The sequence below is a fragment of the Bos indicus genome, chromosome 3 (assembly GCF_029378745.1).
Source record: "Bos indicus isolate NIAB-ARS_2022 breed Sahiwal x Tharparkar chromosome 3, NIAB-ARS_B.indTharparkar_mat_pri_1.0, whole genome shotgun sequence".
NCBI classification, from domain to species: Eukaryota; Metazoa; Chordata; class Mammalia; order Artiodactyla; family Bovidae; genus Bos; species Bos indicus.
In genome coordinates, this window is record NC_091762.1 from 32657040 (window position 1) to 32676446 (window position 19407).

The 19407-nt window shown below is 39.8% G+C and overlaps 1 protein-coding gene across 7 annotated transcripts in view; it reads left to right on the forward strand.

Moving 5' to 3' along the window:
• The window catches only part of DRAM2 (DNA damage regulated autophagy modulator 2), a 29770-nt gene that overhangs the window by 2355 nt on the left and 8008 nt on the right, over positions 1-19407 (forward strand). For 5 of the 7 annotated variants that reach the window (XM_019956867.2, XM_019956868.2, XM_070785946.1 and 2 more), the window contains 3 exons: positions 6804-6948; positions 10971-11038; positions 12678-12817. In XM_019956867.2, the coding sequence (XP_019812426.1) occupies positions 6818-6948; positions 10971-11038; positions 12678-12817 (339 nt within the window). In that variant the 5' untranslated portion in view covers positions 6804-6817. Of the gene's footprint in view, positions 1-1363; positions 3838-6803; positions 6949-10970; positions 11039-12677; positions 12818-18738; positions 18965-19407 lie in introns of those variants that run through there. The other 2 variants (XM_070785945.1, XM_070785947.1) reach the window with 2 other exon arrangements.

Genomic DNA, 19407 nt, shown 5'->3' on the forward strand with positions numbered 1-19407 from the left:
GCTTTCAAACTGTGGTGCTGGAGAAGACTCTTCAGAGTCTTTTGGACAGCAAGGAGATCAAACCAGTTAGTCCTAAAGGAAATCAAATCTGAGTGTTCATTGGAAAGACTGATGCTGAAGCTGAAGCTCTCATACTTTGGCCAGCTGATGCAAAGAGCCGACTGATTGGAAAAGACCCTGATGCTGGGAAAGGTTGAGGGCAGGAGAAGGGGGTGACAGAGGATAGGATGGTTGTATGGCATCACCAACTCAGTGAACATGAGTTGAGCAAGCTTCAGGAGATAGTGAAGAACCCGGAAGCCTGGCACGCTGCAGTCCTTGGGGTCCCAAACAGTTGGATATGTCTGAGCAGCTGAACAACAACCATTTGCTGCTGCTTTTCCTCTAAATTGTCAATTTAGGTAACTAGAACCCTCAAAACCTAAGGAGATAGGAATCTAAGATGATTCACATGTAAAAGGAATTAAGAATTGTCATTCCCCATCCCTGTGGCTAATTGTGGTTGTACAGAGGTGATAAATCACCTATCATTATTATGGGGCTTCACAGGTGGCTCAGTGGTGAAGAATCCGCCTACCAGTTCAGGGAACCCTGGAGATAACAGGTTCTATCCCTGGGTACAGAAGATCCCCTGGAGGAGGAAATGTCAGCCTACTCCAGTATTCTTGCCTGGAAAATCCCATGGACAGAGGAGCCAGCAGTCTACAGTCCATAGGGTTAGAAAGAGTTGGACATGACTTAGTGATTAAGTATGAGCATCATGATTATTTGTATGTTTACTCTGTACTACTCTAAGGAATAGCTACTTTACAAATCAGAATACTGAAACTCAGAGAAGCTAAGTAACTTGCCTGAAATTGTACAGCTGGGATGTGATAAAGCTGAGATTTGCATTTACGTAAATCTGATCTTAAAACTGTGTTCTTCCCATTGCATCTCAGGGACTAGTCAGTGCTCTCTTTGGCTTAATAATAAGCTTATCATCTTTTCCTCATTATTGTTTTTCCTTCTGTGGGAGGGAACTCAGTGTTCTTCATTTAATTTTATCCTTTTTGAGATCAGTGAAAGGTGTCTAATGTGAGAAAGAATGAGAAAATTGATATCGCAGATTTAAAATATTATTTAATTCTATGTATTATATTATTATAAAATACACACATATCAACTTCTAAAGAAAAAATTAATAGCATAGTGCTCTACCCTTGAACAATATTGGTGCATTGACTTGAAATTTTACAGGTTTTAAAGACATGAGAAGACAATGGCACCCCACTCCAGTACTCTTGCTTGGAAAATCCCATAGACGGAGGAGCCTGGTAGGCTGCAGTCCATGAGGTCGCTAAGAGTCGGACACGACTGAGCGACTTCACTTTCACTTTTCACTTTCATGCATTAGAGAAGGAAATGACAACCCTCTCCAGTGTTCTTGCCTGGAGAATCCCAGGGACAGGGGAGCCTGGTGGGCTGCCGCCTCTGGGGTCGCACAGAGTCGGACACAACTGAAGTGACTTAGCAGACATGTGGGTTGAAACAGCCTCTATTTTGTTTATATGTGAGTTTCAGGATTTACAAAAAGGTGCAGGTTTGGGCATATTTGAAGACCGGTATTTTGTGAACTTTCATCTTTTACATTCTGAAAGAGGAACATTTACTGACCACCCATGACAGCATCTTTACATATATTATCTCATTTACTTCTTGAATAAACCTCTCTGAAGCAGGTATTCTTTTAGAGCATTTAACAGTTAATACTAAAAGGTACCAGTGTCAGTAAGTGTTTAGGTTCTTTACATGTGCTATGTCAGTGTAAACCCTGTAATAGTGATCCAGTGCTGTCCAATAGAACTTTTCCATGATAATGGAAATGTTCCATATTTTCACCATCCTGTATGGTAGCTACAGCTGTGGCTTCTGAGCACTTGAAATGCATCTAGTACAACTGAGGAACTGAAGTTTTTAATTTAAATAGTCACATGTGGCTTTGTTGTTGTTATTCAGTTGCTATGTATTCGATTCTTTGTGACCCCAGGCACTGCAGCAAGCCAGGCTCCTCTGTCCTCCACTGTCTCCCTGAATTTGTTCATTGAGTCTGTGATGCTATCTAACCATCTCATCCTCTGCCGCCCCCTTCTCCTTTTGTCTTCAGTCTTTCCCAGCATCAGGATCTTTTCCAGTGAGTCAGCTCTTCACCTGTGGCTGGTACTGACTGTATTGGACAGTACAGCCTTTGCCAATAATATTATTGTCATTTTTCAAAGGAGAAACTGGTTCAGAGAAATTAATGAAGCTTGCCCAAGTTAACATGATTTTATTTAAAGAAGTTTTTGAGCAGAAATATGTTTTAGGAAAGTTAATTTGGCAGTGCGTGTAGAATGGATGGAGGGGAAGGAAAAACACAGGCCAAGAGAACTGAGAATCTTATTTGAGTGTTTACAGTGGTAACTAGGAATAAGAATGGTTGCAAATGACCAGGACCTGCATCTTGTCACAAGAATATTGTACTGCATATCACTAGGCTAGGAAAAGGGCAAAATTTGAAGTGTGATTTCTACTGAACGCAAATTGCTTTTGTACCATCGTAAAGATGAACTGTAAGTCGGGGATTGCTTGTACTATTAACTGAAATAGAAAAATCATGAACCTTTTTGGGGTTTATGAGGATCTGGTCTGGGTTATTGAGTACTTTTTATGGGCAAGTCCCTATTCTGTGAGTAGAGAAATGGAATTCCTCATCAAGGATTTTATCCACTTCAGACACCCTCCCCAGTTTTTATACTGTCAAAGAAAATGAGCTGTAAGAGATGTGCAAGTCAGATGTTCTCAGAAGAAGGAATGTTTATTTCCAGATCCAAATGGATTAGGGAACATTGTGTGGATATGGTATCTAAGCCCGATTTTGAAGAATAGGAAGGATTTGGACATGCACAAACAATTAAAGGAAGAGATCGTGTGGGAATTCTCTGGTGGCCCAGTAGTTAAGAGTACCAGGCTTTCACTGCCATGGCCTGGGTTCAGTCCCTGGTCCAGGAACTGAGATCTTGCAAGCTGCATGGCAAGGCCGATAAAGTAAAATAAAATAAAATAGGCTTTCCCATTCTCCCTGGACAAAGACAGTGCTGTCCCCAACTTTGAATAAAATGAATCATCTATCTCCACCACTCTGACTCTCTTCTCTGACTTTATCCCATACTCTGGAACTTGACTGGGACCACAGCCTCCAACATACCTGAGATTAACACGGTCCGTGGGATTCTGGGAGTTTTGTTTTGTTTTTTTTTTTTAAGAAGAGGTCATGCTTCTAACAATAGGGTGGACAAAATCTTTTGAAAATCCCTTTTGCCAAAACACCCAAAGGCTGAATAAATTATATTAGCCTTGTAAATGTATAGCAGTCCTCATAGGAAAGAAGGGGAAATTCCCAGGGTTAAAAAGTCGAAGAGAGTTGACACCAGGGTAGTAAACTAGTAGTGTGTCTTTTGAGGGGGCTTTGAAATAAAGTACAATTATGGATAAATGATAGGCTACCCCTGTTACCACCCAAGTTAGAATTCATAACCCTTTGACCTCCCGGATGTATAACTTCCAGAGACACCATTCATGTTATATAGTTGGTGTAGGTGATGCCTGTGTGTCAGGGGATGACTTTTTCATAAAAAATAAAGTGTAAATATTCCCATTTGCAGTTGTACAACTTGTGGCCTTGGAGAACAACCTCTTCCCTCAAATCAGCCAGGACCCTCAAAAATCTACATATTCAATGAAAGATGGGCTAGGAAAAAATATCTCCTTCCTGGCAAAGAAGGAGCACAAATTTGTTCCTTTTCATCACAGCTCCAGGTGGGGAACTAAAGATACCACATAAGAACTTAAAACTATAGAGCCTGTCATCGCTCAGATTCAAAGTTTAAATTTACTTGTATACATGATCTGAAAAACTTGGAAGCCAAGATATTAAAGTCAACCTAGGTTCATAATATGCCAGAGTATCTGGAAAAAAATATAGACCCTCTCTGGAATGATTCACCCTTAAACTAAACCTTTTAGAACACTCCCAATTAAGATCATCTAAACAGGAGCTTCAACCAGTCCATTCTGAAGGAGATCAGCCCTGGGATTTCTTTGGAAGGAATGATGCTAAAGCTGAAACTCCAGTACTTTGGCCACCTCATGGGAAGAGTTGACTCATTGGAAAAGACTCTGATGCTGGGACGGATTGGGGGCAGGAGGAGAAGGGGACGAGAGAGGATGAGATGGCTGGATGGCATCACTGACTCGATGGACATGAGTCTGAGTGAACTCCGGGAGTTGGTGATGGACAGGGAGGCCTGGCTTGCTGTGATTCATGGGGTGGCAAAGAGTCGGACACGACTGAGCGACTGAACTGAACTGAAACAGGAGCTCATAGTCAAAAATTGGGGGGAAAAAAAGTGTGCAAGGGCTGTCAGAACCAACAAAGTCGAAACTAGACTCCTAAAGATTTTAAATTCAAATTTTTAGAAGTTACTCAAAATTTATAGAAATTAAGAATTATTGTCCAGAAACATGCTGGGGAAAGTCCTGTAGGAACTTTGCAAGGAATTGGCATCAGGTGAAGAAAGACTGGGAGTGATCCCTGAGAGATGGGAAACAATGGCTCCAATTTACTGCCTAAGGAGAGTTCCCAAGCAAGGCACCCAATGTGAAAGTGTTAGTTGCTGATTCATGTCCGACTCTTTGCGACCCCATGGACTGTAGCCCACCAGGCTCCTCTGTCCATGGAATTTCTCCAGGCAGGAATACTGGAGTGGGTTGCCATTTCCTTCTCCAGGGATCTTTCTGCACCAGGGATTGAACCTGGGTCTCCTGTATTGCAGGAAGCTTCTTTACCATCTGAGCCACCAGGGAAGCCCCAGGGAACTAGCATGATTAAATAGAGGAGTAAAATTGATGGAATGTTAAGGGATGACAGGAAGAAAGAACAGAAAAGAGATTATGATGATTCAGACAGGAAATTACTCAAGTTGAGTGTACATGGTGACTCTAGGGATAAAGGAAAAGAAACTTATTTAGCAAAGTTTAGATGTACATATTTAGTAGCAAGTCAGATGATCAGAGTTAAAGAGAAGTACGAGTCAAAATGGCTGAGGTTTCATTATTTGGAAGGTCAGTCTGAGATGAGGAAGCTGAGCACGTTGGAGGATCGTGGAGATAAGAGTTTAAGTTTTTACAGAGTTCATGGGAAATACTGAATTGCAGTCTGTCACACTATGAGAAGATACTCCTCCAGATATGAAATTATTTTCACATGTGTAATAGTAATTTCTTGTAATTTGAAAGTATTTCTATATTTTTAAATATTAAATGCATGAAGATACATTAATATTTTCTAATTCATATTATTGACACCTAATTACTTACCAACATCCTCAGTCTGGAATTTAAGGGAGAAAGTGGTGATGTGTGGTGTATGTGTAGATAGGCCTTCTAAAGTTAAGTGAGAAAGAGAACCAAACAAGCAGTGTCCTTGTTGAGAAAGTAAGGGTGCCGTCAGAAACAAAGCAGGAGTACTCAGATGAAGCTAGAAGAGTTGAGACTTGAAATGTATAGCAGTTAACGTGTGGTAGTGGAGGAGGAGGTGTGACACTATTTGTAGCCAGACAAAACAAAGGTTCAAAGGTGTGCAAGAGGGCATGACACACTTGGCAACCTGAAAGAGATTTGCATCGTGATTGGTGTTAGAATGGAACTGCCTGAATTTGAATACTGTCTCTACTGCAGTCCTATGACCTTGGGCAGTTCTCTTAACCTCTATGATTCTGTTCTGAGGAATAAAGATATCATATGTTTAAGGTACTTAGTAGGCTTGCTGACACAGTAAACACTGTTTTTGTATTGATGGTGAAGATGGTGATAGCTAAGGCAGGGAACTGGGAGCAGACAGAGAAGTGGCCAGAGAGGAATGTATTGAATTAGAGATCAGACAATAAAAAGACTGTAGGCCATGTCAAGAAGGAAAGAAAACTTGTAAGGGCATGGGGGGAGGCACTGAAAGGTTCTCTGGAGGAGAATAAAGTAGTCAGATTGGTTTTTTAGAATTAGAATGCTTTAAAAAAAAAATTTTATAGTAGAGTCTGGGTTGGTTGTGGTCCAGACTAAGGGAGGACCATTTGCTGCTGCTGCTGCTAAGTCGCTTCAGTCGTGTCCGACTCTGTGTGACCCCATAGACGGCAGCCCACCAGGCTTCTCTGTCCATGGGATTCTCCAGGCAAGAACACTGGAGTGGGTTGCCATTTCCTCCTCCAATGCATGAAAGTGAAAAGTCAAAGTGAAGTCGCTCAGTCGTGTCCAACTCTTAGCGACCCCATGGACTGCAGCCTACCAGGCTCCTCCGTCCATGGGATTTTCCAGGCAAGAGTACTGGAGTGGGGTGCCATTGCCTTCTCCAAGGGAGGACCATTTAGAAAGTTATAATAATAATCTGGTCAAGAAATAATGGTGGTTTAGGTAGAGTAGTAGCAGTGAAGATGGAGAGAAGGGGTAGATTTTAGGAAATCCAAGAGGTGAAATTAACAGTCCTTGGTAATTGATTATGTGTGGAAAGATGGGGTAGAGAGATAGTGTCTGGATGCAGAAAGTGGGTGATTCCTGGTTCCATTTACTGCAAAACTGAAGGAGAGTAGGTGTCAGTAGATGGTATGGGAATTGATCAGAAGTGAAACAGCTGAGGATGAAAAGTACAATTTTGTGGGATGGGATGGCTGAAGTAGAATAGATGAAATACTCTTGAATAATCTTACCTAATTTGTTTTTTTTTTCTGCCTCAGGAGACCTGTTTGAGATGTGGTGGTTTCAGCAAGGCCTCAGTTTCCTTCCTTCAGCCCTTGTAATTTGGACAGCGGCTGCTTTCATATTTTCATATATCACTGCTATAACACTTCACCATGTTGACCCTGTTTTGCCTTATATCAGGTCAGTGAAATGTATTCTTTTGTGGAGAATGGTATGTATCATTCATGTTTTAATATTGAACTCAACATTCAATTTTAACATTTTGAAATTCAAATTTTATGTTTGAAATTACAATAATAAAAGCAGAAAAAGGAAGTTGTATTTGGTTCTTTCTGTGTGATAGAGAAATATGGAGACAGATGGTTAAGGTTCAGTTAGTGAACTGTGACACCTCAATGCCTGTTTTCCAAATAAGTATTCAAAGTTTCAGGAGATAGAGTTGGAATTATTTTCCCCTTACAATTCAAAAATACTAGAACAACGGTAATAAGAATCTGCCTGCAATGAGGGGGACTCGAGATCAATCCCTGGGTCAGGAAGATCCCCTGGAGGAGGGCATGGCAACCCACTCCAGTATTCTTGCCTGGAGAATTCCATGGACAGAGGAGTCTGGTGGGCTACAGTCCCTGGGGTCTCAAAGAGTCGGACACTACTGAGTGACTAACAGTTTCACTTTCTTTCAAAGATAACAGTAATGGCAAAGATCAATTGATTTGCCTACTGCGTACAAGGTAATGTTCTAAGCATTCTTCTTAAATTGGTCTTAAATAATTGAATCTTTACAGCCACCCTTTGAGTTAGGAACTATTACCCCCATTTGATAGAGGAAGAAATGAGGTCCAAGGAGGTTGTTTGTTCAAGGGCATATGACTCAGTAATTGATGGAACCAAGATTCAGTTTGACCAGGCGAGCCATTTGATTCTAGAGACTATGGTCTTACTCTTCATGACATGTTGCCTAGATTTTTGTGACACAACTAAGTATCTAAATTTGTTGATAATGTTTTTGAAATATCAAAACTACTTGTGATTTAAGTATGGGTATTTGATTACATGTGCTATGTCCATAATCTTTTTTTTTTTCCAGTTATAAAGGCAATATGTTGTTATTATAACACGTTTTAAACAGTACTAGAGTGATTATAAAAGTGAAATTCAAAGTCTTTTCCAGCCTCCCTCTAGTTTCTGCCCCTCCAGGAATGATTAACGACTTGGTTGATTTCCTTCCAGTTTGGTTGTTTGATTTGTTGGTTGTTGAGTTGTTTCATTTATTTGTTTGTTTACCCTCTGAAAAATAACCTTTCCAACACAGAAAATAGAGCACTTCTGAAAGGTGATAAACTTAAAGGCTAAATTTATCTGTTTTAAATGTCAGGAAGAGATCAGGGCAATGCCATGTCATTTACTGTTTCCACAATGGTGTGGTGTAGCACACAGGTCACCAACAGATTGAGTCTACTTTAAGAAGATTTATAAAATCCAAAGCTATAAAGTTTCCAGTTCTAGGAATAATTTTGATAAGTCACCACTGTTTACCACTCTGATCAGAGGACCTATAGCTTAAAAGCCAGTTCATTCTCTAGTAACTCCAGGAGAGCATACATATTCCTGAGAGTCTTTCATCATTTTTATTTCCCCTTAGAGAATTTGCTTTCATTTCAAAGAGCTTTTTATAATTTGAGGCCACTGAGTTCTTTATCAGAGTTTCAGTTCTCTGATGGTACTGCATGTGATTTTCTGATAGAACACTAGACACTTCCTTTTCTATCTCTGTTCTTCTGCCTTTTAATTTTTTTTTGCTAGTTTAGTATTATTAGTAGTATTATTATCTGGAGAATTTCCTCCCACATTTTAATGTATGTAAACTCAGTGGTACTTATGTTTACTTCCCCTAGGCTCATTGTCTTCATCTGAAAAATGATAGAGTTCGACTAGATACTCTGTGAAGTTCCTTTCAGCTCATAGACCCTACCTGAAAGACTTCATTGTTACACTCCCCATATGACATAACCAAATATAAATTTCACTTCAGGGATAATTCACAGTTCAGAGACAATTCTGCAAGTGTGCTTCAGGTATTCTCTTGGTTCAAGTTATGAATGTGTAGGAAGGGTTCCTGAGACTAGCCACTGGGGTATAAGAAGAAACTGTTAGAATGTCTATGTATTTTATATTTCAAAATATTTAAACTTTTATTTGGGAATTCTCTGGTGGTCCAGTGGTCAGAACTCCTCACTTCACTACCAAGGGCCTGGGTTTGATCCCTGGTTGGGGAACTGAAATCCCACAAACCATGCTATGTGGCCAAAAAAAATGAAAAGAACTTGTATTTAATATATGCATAATAATATAAATAACATAAAATAGTGATCAGATAATTTTTTTTAATGATGTGTAATGACCACTGTGTTGAAATGCAATGCTGATGAGGTGATGGGCTTGGCTATTTTTATTTGTAGGCCAGTTTGTCATTCTGATCCAGAGCACACTTAGCCAGCCATCTTGGAAGTGCATGCTGTTATTTACTTGAAAGTGAAAGTGTTAGTCACTCAGTTGTGTCTGACTCTGTGCAACCCCATGGACTGTAGCCTACCGGGCTCCTCTGTCCATAGAATACTCCAGGCAAGAATACGGGAGTGGTTTGCTATGCCCTTCTCCGAGGGATCTTCCTGACCCAGGGATTGAACCCATGTCTCCTGCATTGCAGGCAGATTCCTTACCATCTGAGCCACCTGGGAAGCCCCATAAGTTATTTACTTATGGGTAATCTAAAACAGGAGCATCATTTGGAATACCACAGTTAAAATTATGGATTTTTTTTTTCTAGTTTATTTTTATTTTTTGGTGATACCATGCAACATGTGGGATCTTAGTTCCACGACCACGGATCAAACCCATGCCCCCTGCTTTGGAAGCACAGAGTTTTAACCATTGGACCACCAAGGAAGTTCCATGGATTTTTTTCTGATTATAAGAATAATACATATGCATTTATTCTTGAAAATTTGAAAGGTAGAAGCAAAGACAATCCCCACTCTCTGAAGATGATCAAAGAGTAACAAAATCTTTTGTGTCTTAAGAAACATTGTAGAGTGGGAAGGAGCAATCCTTAGAATCAGTATTTGATACTTTACTTTCCTAAACCTGATCCAAATATTCACCAGGTATTTATTATTGATTCCTTAGTGGATATGACTTTCCTCTTTTTTTTGAATTACCATTATCAGGGTTGAGATCCTTCTTATCTCCTTCCTATATTACTTCAATTTGAGGATAAAGACTTTGTCTTTTTAATCTTTTCAGTAGTTTGAGGAAAGGGGAAGGAGCTAACATTCACAGAGTGTCTTCTGTGTGCCTGCAGCTATGCTAGATACTTTGCATGCATGACCACAGTTTCATTTCCTTATGTTGATCTGATAAGTCTGGGAAGAAATTGATAGCTCCGTATTTTAGATAGGGGAGAACCGTATACATAGAACATGCTCAAGGTTCCCCAGTTAGTAAATGGTGGGCTGTTAATCAGGATCTATGCATTTCATCCTGCACTCAAAGACAGGCATGTAAACAGACACATTGCAATCCAGTGTGATCTGTGATTTTAATAGAAGTCTGGAGTGGAAGCTGCGTGAGTCACCTAAGCTGTAGAGAGGAGAGAACTCAAAACTGGCCCTTTGTGGAATCTCCAGAAGGGCAAAGACAAGGGTTTTGTCTCTCTTATTTCCACAGTGTTTTTGTCCCTAAAATGCTGTCTGACAATCCTGTTAGGTGCTAGATAAATATTTTTAAAAAGTAATCAAGAAACAAGTAGGTTTTAATTATAGGCAGAGAACAACAGATGTCCAAAGAATCTGAAAGGATCTTTGGTATTTAGGGAATATTCAGGTGAGACAGATAAACATGCTGCCTGACTGATGTAAGTTAGTAATGCAGCCTCAACATGACAAGGATAGCTATTTTATCAATTTATAGTGAATTCTATTATATGAAAAAGAAATAACCGTAAGTGATATGAGAAAAAAGTGAACATTAAATATTGAGAGCTGAAATTGTCATGTTCTCATTATAAAATTAAGAGTTGAGTCATGGAATTTATAAAAAGATAAAGGATTTGAAATAACCTCTTTTGTTTCTTATCCATTAGAAGAAATACACGTGTCTATCTAACATGAGAAATCCTCATACCTTTTTTTTTTTTCTTCTAGTGACACTGGTACAGTGGCTCCAGAAAAATGCTTGTTTGGGGCAATGTTAAATATCGCCGCAGTTTTATGTAAGTAGTAAGAATGATTTTGGGAATCAAAATTTATAGCTGAATTGCCCTTTACTGTTCGGTTATTTGTTTTACTTGCTAGTTTCACTGAAGGAGGGTTATCATCACTAAATTATTGATGACAGATATGTTTCTTTTAAAGTAAAAACAATGTCTAGAAATGCTAAATTATGGAAGTAAATCTTTTAAAAATATCTATAGAGCTATTTGACTACTCATGCAAATAGAAGCTGTAAAGTATAACCAAATATTCCTTGAGGTCTTAAGGGGATTTCTTAAATAACCAGTAGAGGACAAAGAGCTGTCAACACACTGACCACAACTAACCTCAACAAAATTCCTTTAAGATAAACGATTGAGAAGTTTGCGAACAGCTATGAAACTCTGTTTTGATTTTTGAGCGATATTCTAATGCCAAAGAAATGCAGTTCTACTATACTATTTTACATTCCTTTCATTATTTTTTGAGCTAATTTTTTAATTAATGGTTTACTAAAATAATGCTTTTTCCACCAATTGCGATTGTTTTAAATATTTGCATTTTTCCGTATCATGTTTATTATTTGCTCAGGGCAAACACTTAAGTTAAAAAAATTATTTCAGAGTACAGAAGTTCATCTTGTAACTAAAGTTTTCAGAAATATGTCTCTACAAAAGTATATCTCTGTTATGTTTCCTACACTTTTAGTTCTTTGGCAATATTTTTGCAATGGAAGGTTTAATTTGGCCCTTTCTTAACCAGTAAGGACAGTCAAGTGGGGTTTTGTGTTTTTTTTCCTATGTTAATGACTGCTGTATCTGAGCCAAGTTGTAGCAATTAGAAATGAAATGAGATTGAGGCAAATAATCCTTTGGTGTTTTTTTGCCTGTGTCTATCTTATCCATATTCTTCAAACGAATTACTTTAGACTTTAATGCTAATCATATGTAATAATTCGTGTGAAGTTGCTTTAGTTATATCTGACTCTTTAGGACCCTAAGCACTGTAGCCTGCCAGGCTCCTCTTTCCATGGCATTCTCCAGGCAAGAATATTGGCGTGGTTGCCATCCCTTCCTCCAGAGGATCTTCCTGACACAGGGATCCACGTCTCTTATATCTCTTGCATTGGCAGGTGTGTTCTTTACCACTAGCACCACCTGGGAAACCCCCAGTTTGTGTTTTATATAACATGTATTAGAGATTTTCAGAAAACATCAAATGCACCTCTTAAATTTTTCCAAAATATTTTTAACATGAGGCCCACAGGAAGCAAAGAACTTGCTCAGTCACACAGAGATAATAGTAGTTTTACAGTACAGTCTTAAAAGTTCTTTAGAAACTACAGCTGGTTTTTTGCTTGTTTTGTTTTTTCTTCTCTCAGATTATCTTTAAAAAGGAAACTATGTTTCCTGAGACTTCCCTGGTGGTCTAGTGGTTAAGACTGAGCTTCCAATGCAGGGGGCATGGGATTGATCCCTGGTCAGGGAACTAAGATCCCACATGCAGCGAGGTCAAGGGGTGGAGTGCAGGCGGAGGGCGGGGGGTGTTGTGGGGGGACTCCATGTTTTTAGATACCACTGACTTTTGTGAGCTTTTTATCGGCAACTTTATTCCTTAGTTATTTATTACTTTTTTGTTTTTCCAATTGTCTTTTCCCAGGCGTTGCGACCATTTATGTTCGTTATAAGCAAGTTCATGCTCTGAATCCTGAAGAGAATCGAATCATCAGATTAAACAAGGCTGGCCTTGTACTTGGATTACTGAGTTGTTTAGGACTTTCTCTTGTGGCAAACTTCCAGGTTTGTGTTTTAGCCTAGCGTAAGTATTTTCCTGAAGTACATAAAAATACATGCTAAAAAAGGAAACCTAAAGATCCAGTTACATAATCCAAGCAGATATTAGAGTAATGCTTGCTTCTATAACAAAGTCACAATTTCAGTGTCTTAACACAGTTGAAGTTTAGTTTTCACATAGATGCATCACATGCTGGTATTTTTGGTTGGTAGATGGCTTACCTTCCACAGTGATTTAAGGTCCACACACTGCCCATCTTTGGGCCTTGCAAATCCTTAAGACTCTTTTGTCTTCTGCATTTAGCTGCCTGAAACAAAGAGAACATGCAGAATTCACACCTGCTTTTTAAAAACTTTGACCTGGCAGTGACTCACATGGTTCTACTCACATTCACTTTTGCTAGATACAAGAAAGGCTGGGAAATAAAATCTTGCTGGGCAGCAATTCCCAGGGCAACTCTATACTATGGAAGAGATACAGAAATTTGTGTGGACAGCTAGCTAGCTGTCTACCACAAATATGGTCCTGCCTTCTGTAGTCGATTTGTATAGTTCAGGGTTTTTAGTATTTGGATAGTGATTCTTTGCTCCAGTTATCCATTGATCAATTTAACAATATCTCTCATCAGTTCAGTCAGTTTGGTTCAGTCTCTCAGTCGTGTCCGACTCTTTGCAACCCCATGAATCGCAGCATGCCAGGCCTCCCTGTCCATCACCAATTCCCGGAGTTCACTCAAACTCACGTCCATCGAGTCAGTGGTGCCATCCAGCCATCTCATCCTCTGTCGAACCCTTCTCCTTCTGCCCCCAATCCCTCCCAGCATCAGAGTCTTTTCCAGTGAGTCAACTCTTCACATGAGGTGGCCAAAGTACTGGAGTTTCAGCTTTAGCATCATTCTTTCCAAAGAAAACCCAGGGCTGATCTCCTTCAGAATGGACTGGTTGGATCTCCTTGCAGTCCAAGGGACTCTCAAGAGTTTTCATCACTGTATAGTAAAAATGGATTGCAAAGTGACCTTCACGTTTAACATACTACTTCTATTAGTAGCTGATACTTTTTTACACAGCCCAGTGAATTCCAGTGGGAGTTCCTAATAGCACCCATGCAAAACTGCCTTTCTCCCTTAATCTCATTCAGCCATTAAAACAGTTCATATTTGTATACATTGTTTATTTTCAGCTTCCATTCTAATTCACATTCATCACAAGGGTCTCATTGACCTTGTAATTTTGATTCAAATTACTTTTTCTCTTGATAATATCTATTTTCATGCAGCTTTGGACCTGTTGAATGAATATGCTCTACATCTTTTACTCATGGCTTCATTGCCTGTTTATAAGCAAACCCTGTAGCATTACTCACATAGCAAACAGTTCTCCTTCCTTCCTTTCTAATGTAAACTTTCACTGCTTATTTAAAATGGTGAGTTAAATGCCTCTTTCTCTTCTCCCCACTTCTCTCTTGCAGAGACAAACTCTAGTTGATTCATATAGGAAAAACTGTATACAAACCAGGTCTACAAAGGATTTATAGGTGCAGAGCTTAAATTGGAAGAGAGGCAAGCACTTTATTTTAAAGTAGGGACTTGTTGGTTTATCTCTTAAATATTTCTTGAAATCATCTGCTTCTCCATTTTTTTCCCCTACTGTCTCTACCATCTCCTTCTCAACCAGTTTAGATTTCACCACCTCTCCTTTGGATTACTGCCATAGCCTCCCTAATAGTTCTTCTGCATTCGGTGTTATATCCCTTTAATTTGATGCTGCAGCCAAAGTAATCTTTTAGAAATACATGTACACCTCATTCCTGTTTCCTTGTACCCCTGCTTAAAGCTCACAGGTCCAAGGTCACTTGAAAAGAGAGAAAATCAAGAGAGAAAAAAATAATTTGTTAAACTGCCAAGTTGCTTAATTAATCAAAAGGTCCTGTGAGATCTGACTGCTGTCTAACTGTATAGCCTCATGCTGCATCATTGCCCCTCCTTATATTATACATCAGGTCAGATCAGATCAGTCGCTCAGTCGAGTCCGACTCTTTGCGACCCCATGAATCGCAGCATGCCAGGCCTCCCTGTCCATCACCAACTCCCGGAGTTCACCCAGACTCACGTCCATCGAGTCAGTGATGCCATCCAGCCATCTCATCCTCTGTCGTCCCCTTCTTCTCCTGCCCCCAATCCCTCCCAGCATCAGAGTCTTTGCATGAGGTGGCCAAAGTACTGGAGTTTCAGCTTTAGCATCATTCCTTCCAAAGAAATCCCAGGGCTGATCTCCTTCAGAATGGACTGGTTGGATCTCCTTGCAGTCCAAGGGACTCTCAAGAGTCTCTCCAACACCACAGTTCAAAAGCATCAATTCTTCGGCGCTCAGCCTTCTTCATAGTCCAACTCGCACATAGCAGGGGTCTTTCAGTGTTCCTTGAATAAGGTTTACTTAACTCTGTTTCATACATTGTTTCTTCTGTTGCACATGCTACAAACCAAGCCTAAATAGATATAGGCAGACTTTATTTCTCAGGGCAGTCTTTTTTGTCAGTAGATTTCCTCTTGTAAATTTCAGGTTTTCTTTCTTTGTGTTCTCTAATTATCTGAAAACGAATTCTTTGCAGCACTTCTGGTAGTATAATCTTTTATTTATGTTTTTTAAATTTATTTTTAATTTTTAAGTTGATATATTTCTCCTTTAAGTATAGTTCAGTGGTTTCATTCAGCATTGTATACCCAGAACCTAACATAGTACTTAGCACAGACATGCTTTCATACTAAGTATTAATATTTAGTAACTTATTGAGAGGGGCTAAAGGAACTAAGCAGGATGGATAAAAAATTCCCTGTGATTACTGTGATCGTCTGCATTGAAAGAGACCTAATAATTACAATATGGCCTTTGAAAACTCTGACTTAAAAAAATACATCATTTAATTTCTTTGAAAACAAGTGTGTATAAAAGCATCCATCAAGGGAATTCCCTAGTGGTCTAGTGGTTAGGACTCTGTGCTTTCACTGCCAAAGTTTTTGTATATGTGTGCTCGGTCACTCAGTCATGTCCAACTCTCTGCGGTCCCATGGACTGTAGCCAGCCAGGCTCCTCTGTCCATGGAATTTTCTAGGCAAGAATACTGTAGTGAGTTGCCACTTTGTGCTCAAGGGAATCTTCTTGAACCCGAGATTGAACCCACGTCTCTTGTGTCTCCTGCATTGGCAGACGGATTCTCTTTCAGAGGGCTTGAGTTCAATTCCTGGTTGGAGAACTAAAATCCTGCAAGCGTACAGCCAAGCAATCAAAAAAAAAAAAAAATGCAGCAAAACAAATATGTGTCCTCAGTGTTTAGGAATTTTTCCCATCCTAGTGTGTCGACTGAAATAAAAATATACCATGTGAGAGATGTGAGAGATGTGAATTGCAGTTTTATTTGGGGACTTATGAGGGCTTCCCTTGTGGCTCAGCTGGTAAAGAATCCGCCTGCAATTCGAGAGACCTGGGTTCAATCCCTGGGTTGGGAAGATCCCCTGGAGAAGAGAAAGGCTACTCATTCCAGTGTTCTGGCCTGGAGAATTCCACGGACTATACAGTGCATGGGGTCACAAAGAGTTGGATACAACTCAGCGACTTTGACTGAGGACGATAGCCTGGAGGCATCCTCTGAGATAGCTATGGGGAACTGCTCCAGAGAAGTTAAGGGGGTTCCCATCAGCATGTATGTGATACTGGAGAAAGAGTACATTCAGTCAAACACATGTCTCATAGAAAGTTGCTGCTCGTCATAAGGCAGGACTATCTATGTTAGTGCTTTTCTAAGTATGAGAGGATACAAGAATTTGGGTTTATAAAATTATCTCTTGAAAATTATCTCTGAAGGCCTGTTGTGCCAGTTTCTCCCAGCACACAGAGTGCCTCATTCCTAATCTCTGCCCTGAGCTCTGTTCAGAGTGTGTTGAAGATGAATGATTACCAGGGCTAATCCCTGTAGGTCCAGATGGCAAGTAACATTCTTCAGTTAACCCTAGAAAAAATTTATCGTCAAGGAAACTTGGAAGGGATAACTAGGCAGGAACCTATTTTGAATTTCTAGAGCTGTCATAACAAAATACCACAAGCTAGATATTAAAAAATGAGAGAGATTTATTCTCTCAGGGTTCAGGAGGCCAGAAACCTGAAATCAAGATGTTAGTAGCTTGGTTCCCTTTTGGGGGCTCAGAGCGAGAATCTATTCCATGCCTCTCTCTCAGCTTTTAGTAATTCTTGGCATTTCTTGGCTTGTGGCGGCATAACTGTAATTTATGCCTCTGTTATCACATGGCATTCTCCTTTCCTAGAAAATTTATCTTCAAGAAGACTTTGGAAGGAATATCACTCAGTTCAGTCACTTAGTCATGTCCAACTCTTTGCGACACCATGGACTGCAGTACGCCAGGCCTCCTTGTCCATCACCAACTCCCAGAGTTTTCTCAAACTCATGTCCATTGAGTTGGTGATGTCCTCCAACCATCTCATCCTCTGTTGTCCCCTTCCCCTCCTGCCTTGGTCATCCTGCTTTCCCAGCATCAGGGTCTTTTCAAATGAGTCACCTCTTCACATCAGGTGGCCAAAGTATTAGAGTTTCAGCTTCAACATCAGTCCTTCCAATGAACACTCAGGACTGATCTTTAGGATGGACTGGTTGGATCTCCTTGCAGTCCAAGGGACTCTCAAGAGTCTTCTCCAACACCACAGTTCAAAAGCATCAATTCTTTGGCACTCACCTTTCTTTATAGCCCAACTCTCACATCCATACATGACTAGTTTTTAAGTTTCATTAAAACATTTAGGTGAAGATTACAGGGTATTCAGTACATGGTTTATAATTTCTGTAGCAAACATTTGCCCCGATCACACACATACCTCTATAATTTGTCTTGTCTTTGTCAAGGAGTATGTTTTGTCTTTGTTAAATTATATATATATATATATTTTTTTTTTTTTTTTTTAAGATTTATTTATTTTTTGGCCGTGCTGGGTCTTTGTTGTTGTATGAGGGCTTTTTCTACTTGCAGTGATCGAGGGCTGCTGTTTAGTTGCAGTGCACAGGCTTCCCATTGCGATGGCATCTCTTGTTGTGGAGCATGGGCTATAGGGTGCATGTAGGCTCAGTAGTTGTGGCCAACGGAATCAGTTGCTCTGTGGCATGTGGGATTTTTCTGGACCAGGGGTTGAACCAGTATCTATCCCTTGCATTGCAAGCAGATTCTTAAGCACTGGAGCACCAGGCAAGTCCTAAATGATATATTTTTAAAGAAGATAAAATTGTGACTGTTGTGGTACATGTGTCAAAGATTGCATTTAGTTTGTTAATTAATGAGAGGAATAGTGGATACTGCAAACCACTTCAAAAAGAAGTTGGAGTACCATACAATTACAAGTCAGAAAAGGAATGCTCAAATGAATTCACAAATAGATTCTAAACTATAGATTCTAAACTAACAAAACTGGTCATTATTCACAAAGTGAAAGTCAGTTGCATTCAGTAGGACACAGTATGCCTTTCTAGTCACATTGATTACTTGTGTTACTATGCATTTTCAATAAGTTAACTTTTATCTCTACATATAATGTCTATCATTGTAAAAGTTCTCCCTGCAAAATAGCCTAATCAAAGCCAAGTACAATTAACATTTCTATAGAATCATTCCCACAGGCTCTAACATTCTATTGAAAGGGTATCTGTTGCCCATTTCAAGATCTTTTGCTGTTTCCCTAGTCTCTAAATGACAAAATTAAATGGATTAAGCCAAAGTACTGTCAGTTAAAACTAGCTTTATACACCTCCATTCTGATTATAAACATAGTAGTGAATGTTCTCTATTCTTTTTCTTTTAACTATGGGATTTTGTTGATGGAACTGTGTGCTCGTTACATGTGGGCATTCATCAGACTATATCTATATTTAGCTTCATCAATATGTGAATGAAAAATGTTGCCTGCCACGTCAATAAACAAAGAATATCGCAGTCATCAAGCCACTACAGTCGTCCCCAACAGTGAGCCTTGAGAAAACTCAGGATGGAGACAAATGGGCTCCCAGCTGCCAAGCCTTCAGCCACTGCAGCCACCGCCCAGCAGTGCACCCTGAGGGGACTCAGGATGGGGACTGGATACTGGACCTAGATAGCTAAGGTGCTTATCAAAGGAATGATTTCAGTGAGCCCAGGCTCTTGCATCTTTCCATATATAGAAAAGCACAAAACTAAGTTGAGATATCTGGTTTTCTTTATTAATTAATAGTAGTCATCTTTGTTGCAAAATTTATATATATCTGGCTCCTCCCTTACCTCTTGAGGACAGTTTCTTAGAGCTATCTGAGAGGCTACCTCCTGGACATGAAGTCTTCAGAAAGTCTTCCAAATAAAATATAACTTTCAAGGTGGCTCAGACGATAAACAATCTGCCTGCAGTGCGGGAGACCTGGGTTCAATCCCTGGGTTGGGAAGATACCCTGGAGGAGGGTGTGGCACTCCAGTATTCTTTCCTGGAGAATCCCCATGGACAAGGAGCCTTGTGCGCTACAGTCCACGGGGTCACAAAGAGTTGGACATGACTGAACAACTAAACACAGCACA